We start from the raw sequence: 18911 nt of genomic DNA on the forward strand, positions 1-18911 counted from the left end.
TTTCGAGTGGCATTTTCCCGGAACCTTTGAAATTATCTCTCATTAAACCATTGTACAAAAAAGGTAACAAGGAAAGTGTTGAAAACTACAGGCCAATTTCACTGCTTCCAGTAATATCTAAGATTTTCGAAAAGGCTTTTCATATACGTTTAACATCTTTTCTAAATAGATTTAATATTATTAAAACTGAACAGTTTGGTTTTCAGAAAGGGAAATCGACTACTTTGGCTGCTTTCACCTTGTCAAATAACATACTCAGCTATATGAACACGAGCATGCCTGTAACTGCAATTTTCTTTGACATGAGCCGAGCCTTTGATTTTGTCTGCCATGAAACACTTCTAGCTAAATGTGAACTGTACGGTATAAGAGGTGTACCTAACGATTGGCTCAAGACATACTTATATGGTAGGACACAATTCGTGGAAGTAACCCAAATTGACTCTTCCAATACCACAGTTCAATACAAATCGTCCACTAATGTAAACAATGTAGGTGTTCCACAAGGGAGCATCATGGGACCCCTTCTTTTCTTATTATACGTCAATGACCTACCAAATGTAACTGTTTTTACGTGTACGCTTTTTGCTGACGATCTAGCCATCGTCATACCGTGCCATGATGTTAACACATATAATAATGACATTAACAATACGGTTACTGATGTTATAACATGCCCATATAACCATTCCAGTCGCAGAATCTTCAAAGTGGTAACTAAATGTCAGATGTGTCGTAACAGAGTCCACACAATGTGTCTAGAATTGTTTCGAAACAAAGTGTCGTCGCCGTGTGTACACTTTTCCGTAACAAGGTGTCGACACATTTGTGTGCACTTTGCGTGCGGTTTGCGACTAAATCTGACAGAAAATTTGTGACAGCAAATGTCAATATAAAATACCTCTTGAAAACCAAGGTTTGTCAAACTACTATTAGTGTCTCGTGTGCTCGTAAGTAATTCTAGTAAGTCATCATGGGCGATGCAAATGAAAACCATATAAACACCCAACACCCGTCAACCTTTTACAGAAAAGTTTTTAAAGAAATGCAATAAGCTACTTAGGTCAGCCAACGAATGCTCCAAAACGTTGTAGAGGGAAATGCTCGGAACACAATTTTTGACTCTGTAACTTGGTTTGGACAAGTTAGGAGGTGAACATATCAAAAGTCCCCGGCCGTAGCCCTTGAGCGGGGGGAAGAGAGGGGGCTTTGAAGGTCCCATTTTCCGGTTTTTCGATTATATCTCGGAAACTATGCATCTTAGCGACATGGCCACTTATACAAAATGAAAGTTAATTTAATTTGTTACAAGTTTATTCAGTCAATTTTTTCGATATGTTGAATAGTTTTTGAGATATCCGCTCTTGAAAGTTTATTTAGGGCTATCAATATTATCTTGATATATCTACATCAGTGAAGGTGCTAGGCCGTGTATGGTATCGTTTTCGTATAAATCTGGGTTGCTGAATCCATTTAAGGTATCACATTGACACCATTCCACAAAATTAAAAAAAATCTTTTTAGGGTTCCGTACCTCAAAAGCAAAAAACGGAATCCTTATAGGATCACTCGTGCGTCTGTATGTCTGTCCGTCTGAATACACAAAATAGTTCTTTACCTATAGATGACAGGAAAACCTATTAGAAATGTGCAGTCAAGCGCGCGTCGGACTTAATGTACGGAATCCTTAATACGCGAGTCCGACTCGCACTTGGCCGGTTTTTTTTAAACTCCTCTTGACGCTTAACCGCTGAACCGATTTCGTTGAAATTTGGTATAGAAATAGTTTGCGTCCCGGAACAGGACATAGGATAGATCTTATAACCAAGCAACCTTTTGAAGGTGTGAAAAGTGGCGTGGAAATTTGTACGGAAAATCAATAACCGCTGAACCGATTTATATTAAATTTGGGATGGTCTACATCTTTGATTTATAGCGGAGTCAGTTATGAAGTTGACCCAAAAAATTTTTATTAAGCTATGAGCTTCATCACATATGATCTTTGAGTAATTCTAAGCATTTCAAGCCTGGGAGGCAATAAGAGGGACTGGGAGGGGGGGTACAAAGATGGCCGCCACCCGTCATCATTCAAAAAAATCTGTTCTGGTCCTGGTGGCTACTAGGGCAAGTTTGGTATCATTTTCGTATAAACCGGAGACGTAGAATTCATTGCTGATATTTGTTTTTTTCAGCTTCATAGTAATTTTACAAGAAAAACGTAAAAAGATGAAAATTTAGGATGGAGGTTTTTGCTTTGAGAGCTAATAACTTTTGTATAGTGGCCAAAATATCATATAATAAATACTATAATATAGCGTAATTCATGCAGATTCTAAACATATACACGTTGAGTAATATCCTACTGCAAAAAGATGGTGAAAAAATTATTAAATGACCGCAGCGCGGGTAGTTGGACTTTCGTTTATCTTGCGGACCGTCGTTTATCTTACAAAATGATCGAGTACGAGTATCTACGTAGGTATGCTTACTTTGCTAGATTTTATGATGACGAATAAAATACTTTCATCCAGACATAATTCATCATACAGACATAATTTTATGCACTTTAATTGCAATGCACTTGCAACGATTTGAGTGGGGCCTAGTGTTATTTGACCGGTGTTTTCTGTAAGGTGAAGGTAAGTACGTACTTCCCCAGTTGGGCTCTGCTCGGATAGATCTGGAATGACATCCGCTGTGCTGTGCCCTACCACACAAAGCGAGATGACAATGCCCATACCTCTCTTTTGAACGTAGTTTAAGGATATACCCGGGTCCAAAATTGGGTCCGAGAAATAACTATGTATTATAAATAAAATTATTCTAATAAAATAGCGCTCTTATTTTTGCTGATAATATTAAAACACTATTAATGAGAGAAATTGTACTACTTAGGAAGAGATAATTTTCATGCTATAACTCACTTTAAGTAATTTTATAGGTACTTACTTGTTGATTTTAATAAATAACTTCAACCTGCACATAACATTCATTTGGATTTGATTTGGTTTGATTTTGTTTAATATTTTACATTTAATATTTGCTTCAGGTTGGTGTGGTGAAAAATTCTGTGTTTCACTCGGCGGCAAATTTTGTTTAACCCTCGTTCTTTGAAACCCTTACAACGCTCAAGATTCCATTTTTCGAACCACTCACTACGCTCGTGGTTCAATTTTGAAATCTTTCGCTTGATCGGGTATCAATATTAGCACGAGCGGTTAAACAACAACTTTGCCCCCTTGTAAAACAAATAACTATTATGCGGAGAGCTTACATTTAGAAATCATAACAGCTATGTATATTTGTCATACTAATATAGGTTATGCAAGTATGACTTGGTGACAAACCAACGAAGCCCCGCCTCACGGGGCTTCTATTTTCTGCTCTGAGGGATAAAAGGTAACTAACGAACCTAACCTAACCCAACCTGAAATTGCGGTTGTACATGATCTTATTTGTTAAGCGAGCCGCCCTCCTCTTTAGACATGAGGATACCTGTGTGTATTTTTTTAACCTATACCAGAATTATGTCTGTGTACTGGAAACTGCGGACTATCATAAAATCTAGCAAAGTAAGCATAGTTACCTACGTAGATACTCGTACTCGACCATTTTGTAAGATAAACGCCGCCTAGCGAGAGTCCAACTACCCGCGCTGCGGTCATTTAATAATTTTTTCACCATCTTTTTGCAGTAGGATATTACTAAACATGTAAATGTTTAGAAGCTGCATAAATTGCGCTTTATTATAGTATTTTTTGTATGATACTTTTGGCCACTATACAAAAGTTATTAGCTCTCAAAGCAAAAACCTCCATCCCAAATTTTTATCTTTTTACGTTTTTCTTGCAAAATTACTATGAAACTGAAAAAAACAAATATCAGCAATGAATTCTACGTCTTCGGTTTATACGAAAATGATACCAAACTTGCCCTAGTAGCCACCAAGACCAGAACAGATTTTTTTGAATGATGACGGGTGGCGGCCATCTTTGTACTCCGCCCTCCTCGACTAGACGCACGCTTCTTATCGCCTCCGAGGCTAGAAATGCTTAGAATTACTCAGAAATCATATGTGATGAAGCTCATAGCTTAATAAAAAATTTTTGGGTCATATATGGCAGCGATCCGTAACTGACTCCAGTATTAGTTAAAAATGATAAAAAAAACATGACTTCAAACCTAAACTTAAACAGTATTAACTTCAAGAAGTCAATTCTGAATTCCCCCCTACACCTCATTTCACACCTTTAAAGGATGATTTTTGAGATAACTTATTATGTCCTGTCTCGGGACTCAAAATATATGTGTACTAAATTTAAATTAAAACTGTTCAGCAGTTTAAGCGTGAAGAGGAGTTTAAAAGAAAGTAAGTTTATATGTTTTTACTTTGGAATGGTGTCAATGTGATACCATAACTAAATTTGGTACTGCGCATTTATACGAAAACGATACCAAACATGGCCTCGTAGCTTTACTGTTGTAGAAGTCAAAATAAAATTGAGAGCCCTAAATTCTTATTACTTGACCAAACTTGTGTAGAAGGAAAAGGAAAAATAAAAGTCTTCGGCAGGAATATAAACACAAATATATTTTTTTTTTTTGCGTTACTATTCCAATCATCAAATATAAACATACCTTGATTATATTATTCTAGTGAGATCCTCATAGATAAACAAAAACATTTACTTAAAAAATTACAAGGTCGAAATGTCACGGAACTTGTGAGAGTAATATGTGAAAAATAAAAACTTTTATGACAAAAAAATCTGGACACAATTTAAGAAGCATCCAATTGCGTCGAGGAATCATCTGTATTTTTGCTTGTTTCATTACCTCCTCGCTTCTTTTTTTGTCCTTTGTATTCTGTAGCAATTTGTTAGATCTGAAAATAAAGATAACTTGCGTCGTCACGGATGTCGATTTATAGGTTTTAGGGAGTGCAGAATTCGAAAACTATGATCATTTTATATTCCAAGATGGCGGCTACGTATTTTGTCATAAAAGTCGTCATGGATATCGTTTTATAGGTTTTAGGGAGTGCAGAATTCGAAAATGATGACCATTTTGGATTCCAAGATGTCTGCCGTGCACTTTGTCATATAAGCCGTCATAGATGTTGATTTATAGGTGTTAGGAAGAGCAGATTTCGAAAATGATGACCATGACCAACAAAACGACATCCATATCGACTTTTAACATAGTGCATGGCCGCCATCTTGGATTCCAAAATAGTTATTATTTTCGAAATCTGCGCTCCCTAAAACCTATAAAACGACAGCCATGACGACTTTTATGACATACTGCATGGCCGCCATTTTGGATTCCAAAATGGTCATCATTTTCGAAATCAGGGCCCCCTAAAACCTATAAAACGACACCCATGACAACTTTTATGACATAGTGCATGGCCGCCATTTTGGATTCCAAAATGGTCATCATTTTCGAAATCAGGGCCCCCTAAAACCTATAAAACGACACCCATGACAACTTTTATGACATAGTGCATGGCGGCCATTTTGGATTCCAAAATGGTTATCATTTTCGAAATCTGCGCCCCCCAAAACCTATAAAACGACACCCATGACGACTTTTATGACATAGTGCATGGCCGCCATTCTGGATTCCAAAATGGTCATCATTTTCGAAAGCGGGGCCCCCTAAAACCTATAAAACGACATCCATGACGACTTTTATGACATAGTGCATGGCCGCCATCTTGGAATCCAAAATGGTCATCGTTTTCGAAATCTGCGCCCCCCAAAACCTATAAAACGACACCCATGACGACTTTTATGACATAGTGCATGGCCACCATTTCGGAATCCAAAATGGTCATCATTTTCTAAATCTGCGCCCCCCAAAACCTATAAAACGACACCCATGACGACTTTTATGACATAGTGCATGGCCGCCATTTTGGATTTCAAAATGGTCATCATTTTCTAAATCGGGGCCCCCTAAAACCTATAAAACGACATCCATGACGACTTTTATGACACAGTGCATGGCGGCCATTTTGGATTCCAAAATGGTTATCATTTTCGAAATCTGCGCCCCCCAAAACCTATAAAACGACACCCATGACGACTTTTATGACATAGTGCATGGCCGCCATTCTGGATTCCAAAATGGTCATCATTTTCGAAAGCGGGGCCCCCTAAAACCTATAAAACGACATCCATGACGACTTTTATGACATAGTGCATGGCCGCCATCTTGGAATCCAAAATGGTCATCGTTTTCGAAATCTGCGCCCCCCAAAACCTATAAAACGACACCCATGACGACTTTTATGACATAGTGCATGGCCACCATTTCGGAATCCAAAATGGTCATCATTTTCTAAATCTGCGCCCCCCAAAACCTATAAAACGACACCCATGACGACTTTTATGACATAGTGCATGGCCGCCATTTTGGATTTCAAAATGGTCATCATTTTCTAAATCGGGGCCCCCTAAAACCTATAAAACGACATCCATGACGACTTTTATGACATAGTGCATGGCCGCCATCTTGGAATCCAAAATGGTCATCATTTTTGAAATCTGCGCCTCCTAAAACCTATAAAACGACACCCATGACGACTTTTATGGCATAGTGCATGGCCGCCATTTTGGACTCCAAAATGGTCATCATTTTCAAAATTGGGGCCCCCTAAAACGTATAAAACGACATCCATGACGACTTTTATGACACAGTGCATGGCGGCCATTTTGGATTCCAAAATGGTTATCATTTTCGAAATCTGCGCCCCCCAAAACCTATAAAACGACACCCATGACGACTTTTATGACATAGTGCATGGCCGCCATTCTGGATTCCAAAATGGTCATCATTTTCGAAAGCGGGGCCCCCTAAAACCTATAAAACGACATCCATGACGACTTTTATGACATAGTGCATGGCCGCCATCTTGGAATCCAAAATGGTCATCGTTTTCGAAATCTGCGCCCCCCAAAACCTATAAAACGATACCCATGACGACTTTTATGACATAGTGCATGGCCACCATTTCGGAATCCAAAATGGTCATCATTTTCTAAATCTGCGCCCCCCAAAACCTATAAAACGACACCCATGACGACTTTTATGACATAGTGCATTGCCGCCATTTTGGATTTCAAAATGGTCATCATTTTCTAAATCGGGGCCATCCATGACGACTTTTATGACATAGTGTATGGCCGCCATCTTGGAATCCAAAATGGTCATCATTTTAGAAATCTGCGCCTCCTAAAACCTATAAAACGACACCCATGACGACTTTTATGGCATAGTGCATGGCCGCCATTTTGGACTCCAAAATGGTCGTCATTTTCAAAATTGGGGCCCCCTAAAACGTATAAAACGACATCCATGACGACTTTTATGACACAGTGCATGGCGGCCATTTTGGATTCCAAAATGGTCATCATTTTCGAAATCGGCACTCCCTAAAAGCTATAAATCGACACCCATCTCGACTTTTATGACAAAGTGTTTGGCTACCATCTGCATGCAAGACATTTCTATTATTTTTACGTACATAAATGGCCCCCTGTCAACTTCCAACCGAGATTTAATCGATAATTTATTCGATTAATGTTCAGATTAATTCAATTTCAATCTATGTTAGGTCGACTAAACTAATCGTGATTAAAATTTGAGGATTAACTTTTTTTATTCTATTAATTAGTCGAATAAACAGTTAATCTATTAAGTCCCATCTCTGACCACGGCATTTTTACACTTTGAGAATATCTGAAAACAAATGAACACAAGGAGCCATTTTGCAAATCCAATAACTTGGTTATTACTTTTGACAGCGCGTGTCATGTGTCTACACAGAGTCGACACAAAGTCGAAACATTTGCGACTACTTTGTGACTGCAATATTTCTCAGCCTTAAACCATATTTATACATCATAATTAACAAGTTTCGTAGTATGTAAAGCGTTATTTCTGTTATTTAAGTATAGTATACGCATCGAAGTACTAAAAATGCATCAAATAATATATTTATGAACACAGGCACTGAGAAGTAAACAATTTCATTTCCGGCTAAACTAAAACAATTTGGTGGCGCGTTGATTATATTACACTTAGTTTATCAAATCACTCGAGCAGTTTAATTCCCCATAATAATTTAAGTCCCATTGTAATATAAATGCAAACAATATATAATTACGTCTTGTAATCCGTTTTAGAGATGGCGTATTAATGTCACTTATTTTTATTTAACTATTTTTCCATCTGACAGTTTCCATTTGACAGGAACAAAATGAACGAATGAACGAATGATTTTGGCATAAAGTAGTCGCAAACTAGTAACAATGTGTGCACACGGCGACCACACTTTATGTCACTTTGTGTCATGTGTCGACCCTTCCCCATTTCTGGTAACTGTGTCGACACGGCGACGACTCTGCGACTGGAATTGTGACCGAAACAGACGGTGTCGACACAAGATGTGTCTACACCGCGTCGTAACGGCGACTGGAAATGGTTGTATGGGTGGTTACGTAGAAATAACTTAAATATCAATATTGACAAAACTACTTATATACAATTTGTTAATAAAAATGCTAATAAACACTCGTTAACTGTATCGTACGAAAATCAAAACTTAACAGAATCATGTTGCACAAAATTTTTAGGTATATGGCTGGACGATGAATGTTCCTGGAGCGATCACATTAAAAAATTATGTAGTAAAATTAACTCATTTGCATTTGCTCTATGGAAACTGACAAAGATAAGCACGAGAGAAACTGCAATACAGGCATATCATGGATACGTTTGTTCTCTGCTTAGGTACGGAATTCTTCTGTGGGGTAACTCGAGCCATGCCGAGCAAGTGCTAATAGCTCAGAAACAGTGCATAAGATCTATATGTAATGTAGACATTTTAACATCTTGTAGGCCGCTTTTTAAGGAATTGAAACTTTTGACTGTACCTGGCATATATATTTATGAAATTTGTCTATTTGTGAAACTTCATCCGGAATTTTTCAGTAGAAAAAAAGATATATGTAAGTTTAACACGAGGTACCCTGATAGACTTATAATTCCACCCAAAAAAACAAAATTGTATGGCAAGAATGCGCTATGTATGTCAATTAGTATCTATAATCGTTTACATGATGACATTAAAGAATTACCACTTAATTTATTTAAATCTAGGTTAAAATAATTTGGCCAAGCCCGAGATAGCTCGAGGCATTTAGTGTTCCGTACGGCTACCATCAGTTTGGCATTGACATAAACGATATCGTGAACGTAATTTACTTCCTATAGGTATATCTCTTTCGCACTAATATGTCAGTACGAGCGAGATGCATAGAAAGTAAATTACGTTCACGCCCACGGTAGCGTTTATGTCAATGCCAAACTGATGGTAGCCGTACCGCTCGCATCGTTACATTTTACAGAGGTTGTTTGCCTGTTTTTAGGATACCGTATTCAACTACACACACAGAACAATAGTACAAAGTGTCTAAGTGCGAAGGCCGAAGGCCGAGCTTTAGCAAAATGTCATCGCTTTAGCACAGAGCAATAGTACAAGTGTCTAAATGTGAAGGCCAAAGGCCGACCTCCGCGTAGCGCGAAGGCCCGAAGCGTCCAGGATGTCAGTGCTTTAACACAGAACAATAGTACAAGTGTCTAAATGTGAAAGCCGAAGGCCGAGCTCCGCGTAGGGCCGAAGGCCCGAAGCGTCCAGGATGTTAGTACTTAAACACAGAACAATAGTATAAGTATCTAAATCAGTGGCGGATTTGCAGTCTTTGCCGCCCTAGGCCCCAGGCCTTGCAGCCGCCCGCCCCTTTCTCAGCATCACCCATCATATTGACTACATTTAGGTCAGGCAACGAAAAAGTATAGAGGGAAATAAAATGCTTGGGACACATTTTTAATTTAGTAACTTTATTTGGACTCTTTAGGAGGTGAACATATCAAAAGTCCCCTTGAGCGGGGGTAGGGGAGTTTGGTTTGAAGGTCACATTTTTCGGTTTTCCGCTTATTAGGTATATCTCAGAAACTATACGTCCTTGTGATATGATCATGGGAACATAGGTTTTGCGAAAAAAATAAGCAAATACTTACCTATTCATTTTAAGTGACAGTTTTACCAATAGCATTGACTTTTGATGTAGGTACCTACAAAACATTCAAAAAATCTAAAAAAAAAAGAAAAACATTTTTTTGCTATACCTATAAAAACTCATATAAATTTATTTTCCCTTCTTTTGGCCTCCAGCGAATTCCAGAGAAGTTTAAAGGACAAATTAGTAGGTCAGACCCAGTACTTTCAGAGATAAGAGGGGAGGGGAATGGTCATTTTTTGCCTATTTTCTTGAATAACTGCTAAACTATTTATCCTAAAATTATGAAAAAAAATATATATTTGAGATTCTTACGATGAGCTCCTTGATTTGATATGTAACACGATATAGTTTGAAAAACTTTAATTTTTATTTTTCTCATTTCAAAAATGGCCTCCATATTTAAAATTCATTTATTTACGTTACACGTCCATCTTTGGGTCACAAACATACATATGTGTGCCAAATTTCAACTTAATTGGTCCAGTAGTTTCGGAGAAAATAGGCTGTGACAGACGGACAGCCAGACGCACGAGTGATCCTATAATGGTTCTGTTTTTTTCCTTTTGAGGTACGGAACCCTAAAAACGGGGCCCTCAAGATATCAAAAAACTTGTAGCTTGTAGCAAATTTTACCCGCTTTCATTTTGTATAATGAGCATGTCATTAGAACGCATAGTTTTCGAGATATGTATAAGCGAAAAACCGAAAAATGTGACCTTCAAACTCCTTTCTTCCCCCGGCTCAAGGACTACGGCCGGGGACTTTTGATATGTTCACCTCCTAGATAGTCCAAATAAAGTTAGGTACGAAGTCAAATTAAAATTGTGTTTCATGCATTTCCCTCTATAGGTACCTTTTTTTGAGAATTCGTTGCCTGGCCTAATTTTGAGTTATTTTTTGTTATCATCAGCGAATTTTTTTGTCACAATTTGCCGCCCCTAATATTTTGCCGCCCTAGGCCCGGGCCTACTGTGCCTTATGGGAAATCCGCCACTGATCTAAATGCGAAGGCCGAAGGCCGAGCTCCGCGTAGGGCCGAAGGCCCGAAGCGTCCAGGCTGTCAGTTCTGTGTTTAACCACTGACATCTTGCAGGCTTCGGGCCTTCGGCCCTACGGCCTTCGCATTTAGACACTTGTATTAATTACCTGTGTTTAGAACTGACCTCCTGGATGCTTCGGGCTTTCGGCCCAATGCGACTTCAGCCTTTGGATCTTGCGAGTTAGACACTTGTACTTAAAAATACTTGGAAAAGTTACGGGAGGCGCGCGTCTGTCGGAGGCTTCGGATCTTCGAATCGCTCCTTCGGCCTTTGCATTTAGTTAGATTCTTGTACTATTGCTTTGTGTTTGAATACCGAAGTCGAGCATCTCGCGAATGCTTGATGTATTATAATAATTTAGAGTAAGGGCAAGCGCGCACCACGATTTTTTGTCCTGCGATAATTTTGTCGCAGAAATGCAACGTATGTGTTTATATGTTAGTGCGCGCATATGCGACAAAAAATCGCAGCGATTTTAAAATTGTGATTTGTCACATTTTTCGGCGATTGTTCGCGACGCGATTGTCGCAAAGTGAATTGCAGCATGCGGAGTTGTATGGCCCCGCGCGCACTATGATAATAAAATCGCACCCCGGCCGGATCTCAGTCGGCATTTCGCTCTCCAAACCAAATGTTGACCATTTAATTATGGAAATAGACGGGGATCACCTTTGTGTTATAAATGCTCAAAGTCATACAGAAATCGCATATTAAAGACACGTTTCATGACAAGCGACTGGTACGAAATCCATGTTGAGAATGAACAAATCGTCGACTTTTTCATCGCAGTGCGCGCAGTTAATTTTCTGCGATATATTACAGCGCGATCTTAAAATCGTGTCGCAAAAATTAAAATCGTGGTGCGCGCTTGGCCTGTAATACCTTAAATGTATACTCCTTCAATTTGAATTTAGAACTCATTATTTTTTTTTATTTGATTTTGTTTCTAGTTCTATGCCATATATATAGACTTTAATATTATTTAGAACTGCTAAAAAACAAGATCGGCTTACTTTAAATATTTCGTCAATTTTACCTTTGTTTCTAAAAACTGTGATATTTAACTGTCATATACTATTAATGTCTTCCAAAATTATTTTCTCGTAACAGGAGGCTACCGCGAAAACCAAAATTCGCAATTTGCGGGGATCTTTCTCTTTTACTCCAATGAAGGCGTAATTAGAGTGACAGAGAAAAATGCTCGCAATTTGCGAACTTCTATTTTCGCGGTTATAGCCCTGAATCTTGTTGCTCACCGATCCGTTCAAAAATATACATAAGTACTGAATATAATTAATAGATATTATAATTATACAATTAATACAGAAATGTAATGGTACTTAATGAAAAGGAATATTGTGTATATTGTTTCGACGAATCAGATACTCTCAATAAAATCTATACATGAGGCCAAAGCTGTTCATAAATATTAAATGACTTTATTATCTCTATACGCCTTACTAACTCTATGTGTCCTATTGTGGAAAAAAAAACACAACGACAGTCAAGAACGTAATTCTTAATTTGAATTTTTCAGAGATTTGAGATGCCTAGTCCATTGGTTGGAAAGCCCGTTCGAAATTTAAACTTATTTGCAATATAATAAGGTCGTATTTTGTAGATCTCTCTCATACTTATAGTAGGCTATTGAGATAAAATTAAATATCCCACAAAAATAAGCAAGCAGAATTAAACTTTGTGTCAAAGACATAAGTCATAAATTTCATTGCCAAAGTTTTAACTAAGGATGTTTCTCGCTAAAATTACTAAATGCCTAATATGAATTGACCAGTGTAAGCATCAGTTAGCTAGCCCTAAGCAACCAAAGGTCAAGCTGCAGTTGAAAAACTAATAAAGATAAAGTTAAGCTGATAATTTTCCCGCCGTCTCCATGCTTCTTTAAGTTGGGTATTGACTGGTCAGCTGCCTGTTAGCTATAGTTTTCGCGAAAATCGCCAGGACAGAGGTGAAAATTTTTGTATGAAAACTTGCAACTTTAAATGCATTTTTTGACGAAACTATTGCAGTCTAAAATGAAGTCAAAATCAGTCCATCGACTCAATTTTTTGCAAGCTTTCTAATGGTACCCCACACGATTCTTACAAATGAAAAAAGTTTCAGCCTACCCCTCTCAACCCCCTAAATTTCCCCCTTTAATAATAAATAAGCAGTTTTGACTTATTTACAATATGAGTGGTGGTAATTGCTATAACTATTCCAAATTTTAGGTATCTATGTCAAACGGTCTCTGAGAAAAACGTATTTAACTGATTTGCAAGACCGAAGTGATCCCATAAGTGTTCCGTAAACAAAGTTTTGTACGGAACACTAAAAATGGTTAATAGACGAATGCTTCTATCGTGTCAGTGATTATTTTGATTATTATAATTGTTAGATTGGTATGTAGTCTTAAGTTCTTTTATATTCTTGACATTTTTCGAATCTCTTAATTATTGAAATTAATCCTTAGGTACTACTGTGTTTTATGTATTGTGACTAATGTGTAATATTACTAATGTATTTTATTATTTTTATGTGATCCCATTAATTATATATTTTTTTGTTATGACTCTGTTAGTTTAAAATAATTGTAGGTATAAATTTTGCATGCCAGCTACTGGTGAAATGTGTGCTTCACTTATAATTGTTGACCATCTATTGTACCATGTTTTAAGCAAAATAAATGATTTATGATTTATGATTATGATTTATGATTCGATATTGAGACTGCATCCTTGATTACAGCTCTAAGCTCAGAGTAGATATTTTCCTTTTTCTAGACGTTACTCGTGGCTCAAAGACCTCAGGTGCTGGTTCAAGATGAGCACCAGATCGCTGCACAGCGTCAAAAGTGAAAATAGCCCTAATGATAGCCAATCTCCGGCAGGAGACGGTACCATAAGAGGAAGAAGGAGAGAAGGTATATGTATTCCTTAGTTCAGGTTTTTACTTACAGTGGCTATGATATCGTCGGTATACAAGGCGACATGCTCCACGCCCGACGAGCCGTGCGCCTTCACAAACTCACTGGCTTTGCTCGTTGGCCTTAGACCCTTGGCCGCTTCATTCATTGATAACTGAGAATAAGAATTAATTTATTGAGAATAACTATGAATAGAGTAGCATGCAAAAAAGGTAGGGTACGCCCCAAATTACTTAGGCCGAGCCTGTATCTTGGGACTCGCCAAAAAGAGTATGCAAAAGTTGAGATATTGGAAAAACTAAATTATAAATACAGGTTTAAGGATTCTTTAAAAGTATTTCTCTGGCCCTTAATGTTTCTATTACAGCATCAAACCTTAGCTTATCAGTTACACTCAGGATATTTTTAGACCGATGAGCAGTGACCGATTGGACTTTAAAAATAAATTATAAAACTCGCTAGTTGCTTGATGAAATCAAGGGATACTGCATGAAGATTAGGTTCTCAATAATATACTTATGAAAAAAAAATTTTTTTGGACTGCGAAAACAAAAGTACCTACGTATTGTCTCAAGCTTAGTTTTGATTTGCCTTTTCTATAATCGTGTGTATTTTCGTACTTACGAGAACATTGTCATGTTTGTTGATGACAGAAGCGGAATTAATGCAGGAGTAGGGTACTAGATCATGGGTGTAGTCGACGCACCAAAATCTAAAAGAAAAAGAAAATCAAATGAAAAAACATCCCAGTGTCCAATGTCTATGATATACAAGTCAAGGAGGAAGAGGCTAATCGATGCTACCGAGGATCGAAGACCTGGTAGGTTTTGAGAATAAAAGAGATTTTTTGAAGAGGGAAGTACCTATAGCACATGATCATCCAAATTTCCATACAAAAAGAGAAAACGTTCTTCCACTTCAAAATATTTTTCATTCTCCATGTTTTTAGGGTTCCGTACCCAAAGGGTAAAACGGGGTCCCGTTTTACCCTTTATTACTAAGACTTCGCTGTCCGTCCGTCCTCCGTCTGTCACCAGGCTGTATCTCACGAACCGTGATAGCTAGACAGTTGAAATTTTCACAGATGATGTATTTCTGTTGCCGCTATAACGACAAATACTAAAAATAGAATAAAATAAAGATTTAAGTGGGGCTCCCATACAGCAAACGTGATTTTTGACCAAAGTTAAGCAACGTCGTCGGGCGTGGTCAGTACTTGGATGGGTGACCGTTTTCTTTTTGCATTTTTTCCGTTTTTTTTTTTTGCTTTATGGTACGGAACCCTTCGTGCGCGAGTCCGACTCGCACTTGCCCGGTTTTTATTTGTACTTATGTTATTGAAACAATGAAAAAGGAGGTTTTTAGGTTTTTTCAAAATTTGCCATACTTACAAAATAAAAGAAATTGTTTCGTAAAAAGCGAAACTATAAACTTATATTAGAATTAGGTATATTACGAGTATGCTGAAGCGATCAACATCAAATTCAAAGTGATATGTTAAGATTTTGTTAGTGGAAAACGTTTTCTCCCGAAATGGAAATTGTAATGAAAAAAGTTACTTGTGTCAGTAGCTATACTTCCCTCTTATAGTCGCACCAATAAAAGTCTGCAGCGGATTTGATAGCCCACGCAGTGTAAGTGTTATTTATCCATCATAATTTCATAGAAGTTTGACGTTTAAAATGACATTTGCACTGCGTGGGCTATCAAAATCGCTGCAGACTTTTTACGGTCTAACTATAATATGTTTCGAATTGGTAACTACTGTTTGTTAGTAGGTATTTGTATTACCTGTGCATATTCAGGTTTTTCTCGTACCAGGCCACGGAATCCTCCAGGGTCCCGTCTGCCACGTTGCCTTCCACGTGGTCAATGTACTCTAAGTTCGTCTCCGGACTGAAATAACACAATTAAAAACATATAAGTAAGTATAAGAAGGTAAATGGGTCTGGGTAGGGCATAAGTATGTTCCGACTTCACGACGAACGGTGGAGTAAGTGCGTTTTGGAGTGGAGACCCCGGCTAGGCAGAAAAAGTGTAGGCAAACCACCCGCCCGTTAGTCCGATGATATTAAGGAAACTGCAGGACCAGTCTGGATAAGGGAGACCAACAACCGCTCAAAATGGAGAGAGATTGGAGAGGCGTATGCCCAACGGTGGGCGAACACACGCTGAAGAAGAAGAAGTATAAGGAAGTAGCTACCTCTCCATCCTAGTTTCGTGGTGTAAGTAGGTATGTGACCACCGCTATACCTGAGGCAGGGACAAATAGGAATGATTTATATGTATGCACCTATTCCCATCTGTGCCCGGCTGCCCGGTGGAAACAAATGGAATACCTCAGTTACATCTGTGAGATAAAGAAACTGTAAAAATCTGAACGAAATAAGGAAGAATAATGCTTCCTCGCTGGGTATAGTCGTATTGCAAACATATCTGGCTCACATGGCAAAATGACCTATATTGCAAAATTTTACAGCTCGGCTGGGACGTCACTTCGGTTCTCTACTCTAGAAACTTCATCATCATCCTCCTAGCGTTTGTTCCGTACTATGACGGGGTCCGCTTTCCTACTTTTCTCCTTCCACTTCGCTCTATCCTGGACATCGGTTTCCGCTAACCCCTGTGGGTTTAAATCTTTGGCGATGACGTTACGCCACTGCTGTCTTGGTTTGCCCCTCTTGTTTTAGTGTCTAGTCTAGAAACTTAAAAAGTTAATAACTAACCCATACAACCATTTCCAGTCGCCGTTACGACGCGGTGTAGACACATCTTGTGTCGACACCGTCTGTTTCGGTCACAATTCCAGTCGCAGAGTCGTCGCCGTGTCGACACAGTTACCAGAAATGGGGAAGGGTCGACACATGACACAAAGTGACATAAAGTGTGGTCGCCGTGTGCACACATTGTTACTAGTTTGCGACTACTTTATGCCAAAATCATTCGTTCATTCGTTCATTTTGTTCCTGTCAAATGGAAACTGTCAGATGGAAAAATAGTTAAATAAAAATAAGTGACATTAATACGCCATCTCTAAAACGGATTACAAGACGTAATTATATATTGTTTGCATTTATATTACAATGGGACTTAAATTATTATGGGGAATTAAACTGCTCGAGTGATTTGATAAACTAAGTGTAATATAATCAACGCGCCACCAAATTGTTTTAGTTTAGCCGGAAATGAAATTGTTTACTTCTCAGTGCCTGTGTTCATAAATATATTATTTGATGCATTTTTAGTACTTCGATGCGTATACTATACTTAAATAACAGAAATAACGCTTTACATACTACGAAACTTGTTAATTATGATGTATAAATATGGTTTAAGGCTGAGAAATATTGCAGTCACAAAGTAGTCGCAAATGTTTCGACTTTGTGTCGACTCTGTGTAGACACATGACACGCGCTGTCAAAAGTAATAACCAAGTTATTGGATTTGCAAAATGGCTCCTTGTGTTCATTTGTTTTCAGATATTCTCAAAGTGTAAAAATGCCGTGGTCAGAGATGGGACTTAATAGATTAACTGTTTATTCGACTAATTAATAGAATAAAAAAAGTTAATCCTCAAATTTTAATCACGATTAGTTTAGTCGACCTAACATAGATTGAAATTGAATTAATCTGAACATTAATCGAATAAATTATCGATTAAATCTCGGTTGGAAGTTGACAGGGGGCCATTTATGTACGTAAAAATAATAGAAATGTCTTGCATGCAGATGGTAGCCAAACACTTTGTCATAAAAGTCGAGATGGGTGTCGATTTATAGCTTTTAGGGAGTGCCGATTTCGAAAATGATGACCATTTTGGAATCCAAAATGGCCGCCATGCACTGTGTCATAAAAGTCGTCATGGATGTCGTTTTATACGTTTTAGGGGGCCCCAATTTTGAAAATGACGACCATTTTGGAGTCCAAAATGGCGGCCATGCACTATGCCATAAAAGTCGTCATGGGTGTCGTTTTATAGGTTTTAGGAGGCGCAGATTTCTAAAATGATGACCATTTTGGATTCCAAGATGGCGGCCATACACTATGTCATAAAAGTCGTCATGGATGGCCCCGATTTAGAAAATGATGACCATTTTGAAATCCAAAATGGCGGCAATGCACTATGTCATAAAAGTCGTCATGGGTGTCGTTTTATAGGTTTTGGGGGGCGCAGATTTAGAAAATGATGACCATTTTGGATTCCGAAATGGTGGCCATGCACTATGTCATAAAAGTCGTCATGGGTATCGTTTTATAGGTTTTGGGGGGCGCAGATTTCGAAAACGATGACCATTTTGGATTCCAAGATGGCGGCCATGCACTATGTCATAAAAGTCGTCATGGATGTCGTTTTATAGGTTTTAGGGGGCCCCGCTTTCGAAAATGATGACCATTTTGGAATCCAGAATGGCGGCCATGCACTATGTCATAAAAGTCGTCATGGGTGTCGTTTTATAGGTTTTGGGGGGCGCAGATTTCGAAAATGATAACCATTTTGGAATCCAAAATGGCCGCCATGCACTGTGTCATAAAAGTCGTCATGGATGTCGTTTTATACGTTTTAGGGGGCCCCAATTTTGAAAATGATGACCATTTTGGAGTCCAAAATGGCGGCCATGCACTATGCCATAAAAGTCGTCATGGGTGTCGTTTTATAGGTTTTAGGAGGCGCAGATTTCAAAAATGATGACCATTTTGGATTCCAAGATGGCGGCCATGCACTATGTCATAAAAGTCGTCATGGATGTCGTTTTATAGGTTTTAGGGGGCCCCGATTTAGAAAATGATGACCATTTTGAAATCCAAAATGGCGGCCATGCACTATGTCATAAAAGTCGTCATGGGTGTCGTTTTATA

At 38.3% G+C, this 18911-nt stretch overlaps 1 protein-coding gene across 1 annotated transcript in view; it reads right to left on the reverse strand.

Moving 5' to 3' along the window:
• LOC134670360 (4-hydroxyphenylpyruvate dioxygenase-like) overlaps nucleotides 1-18911 on the reverse strand; it is a 38730-nt gene that overhangs the window by 10607 nt on the left and 9212 nt on the right. Inside the window, exons 5-7 of the mRNA XM_063528178.1 lie at nucleotides 15846-15950; nucleotides 14679-14766; nucleotides 14086-14208 (exon numbers count right to left, since the gene is read on the reverse strand). Coding sequence (XP_063384248.1) covers nucleotides 14086-14208; nucleotides 14679-14766; nucleotides 15846-15950 — 316 coding nt within the window. The remainder of the gene's footprint in view (nucleotides 1-14085; nucleotides 14209-14678; nucleotides 14767-15845; nucleotides 15951-18911) is intronic.

Source organism: Cydia fagiglandana, chromosome 13, assembly GCF_963556715.1.
Source record: "Cydia fagiglandana chromosome 13, ilCydFagi1.1, whole genome shotgun sequence".
NCBI lineage: Eukaryota > Metazoa > Arthropoda > Insecta > Lepidoptera > Tortricidae > Cydia > Cydia fagiglandana.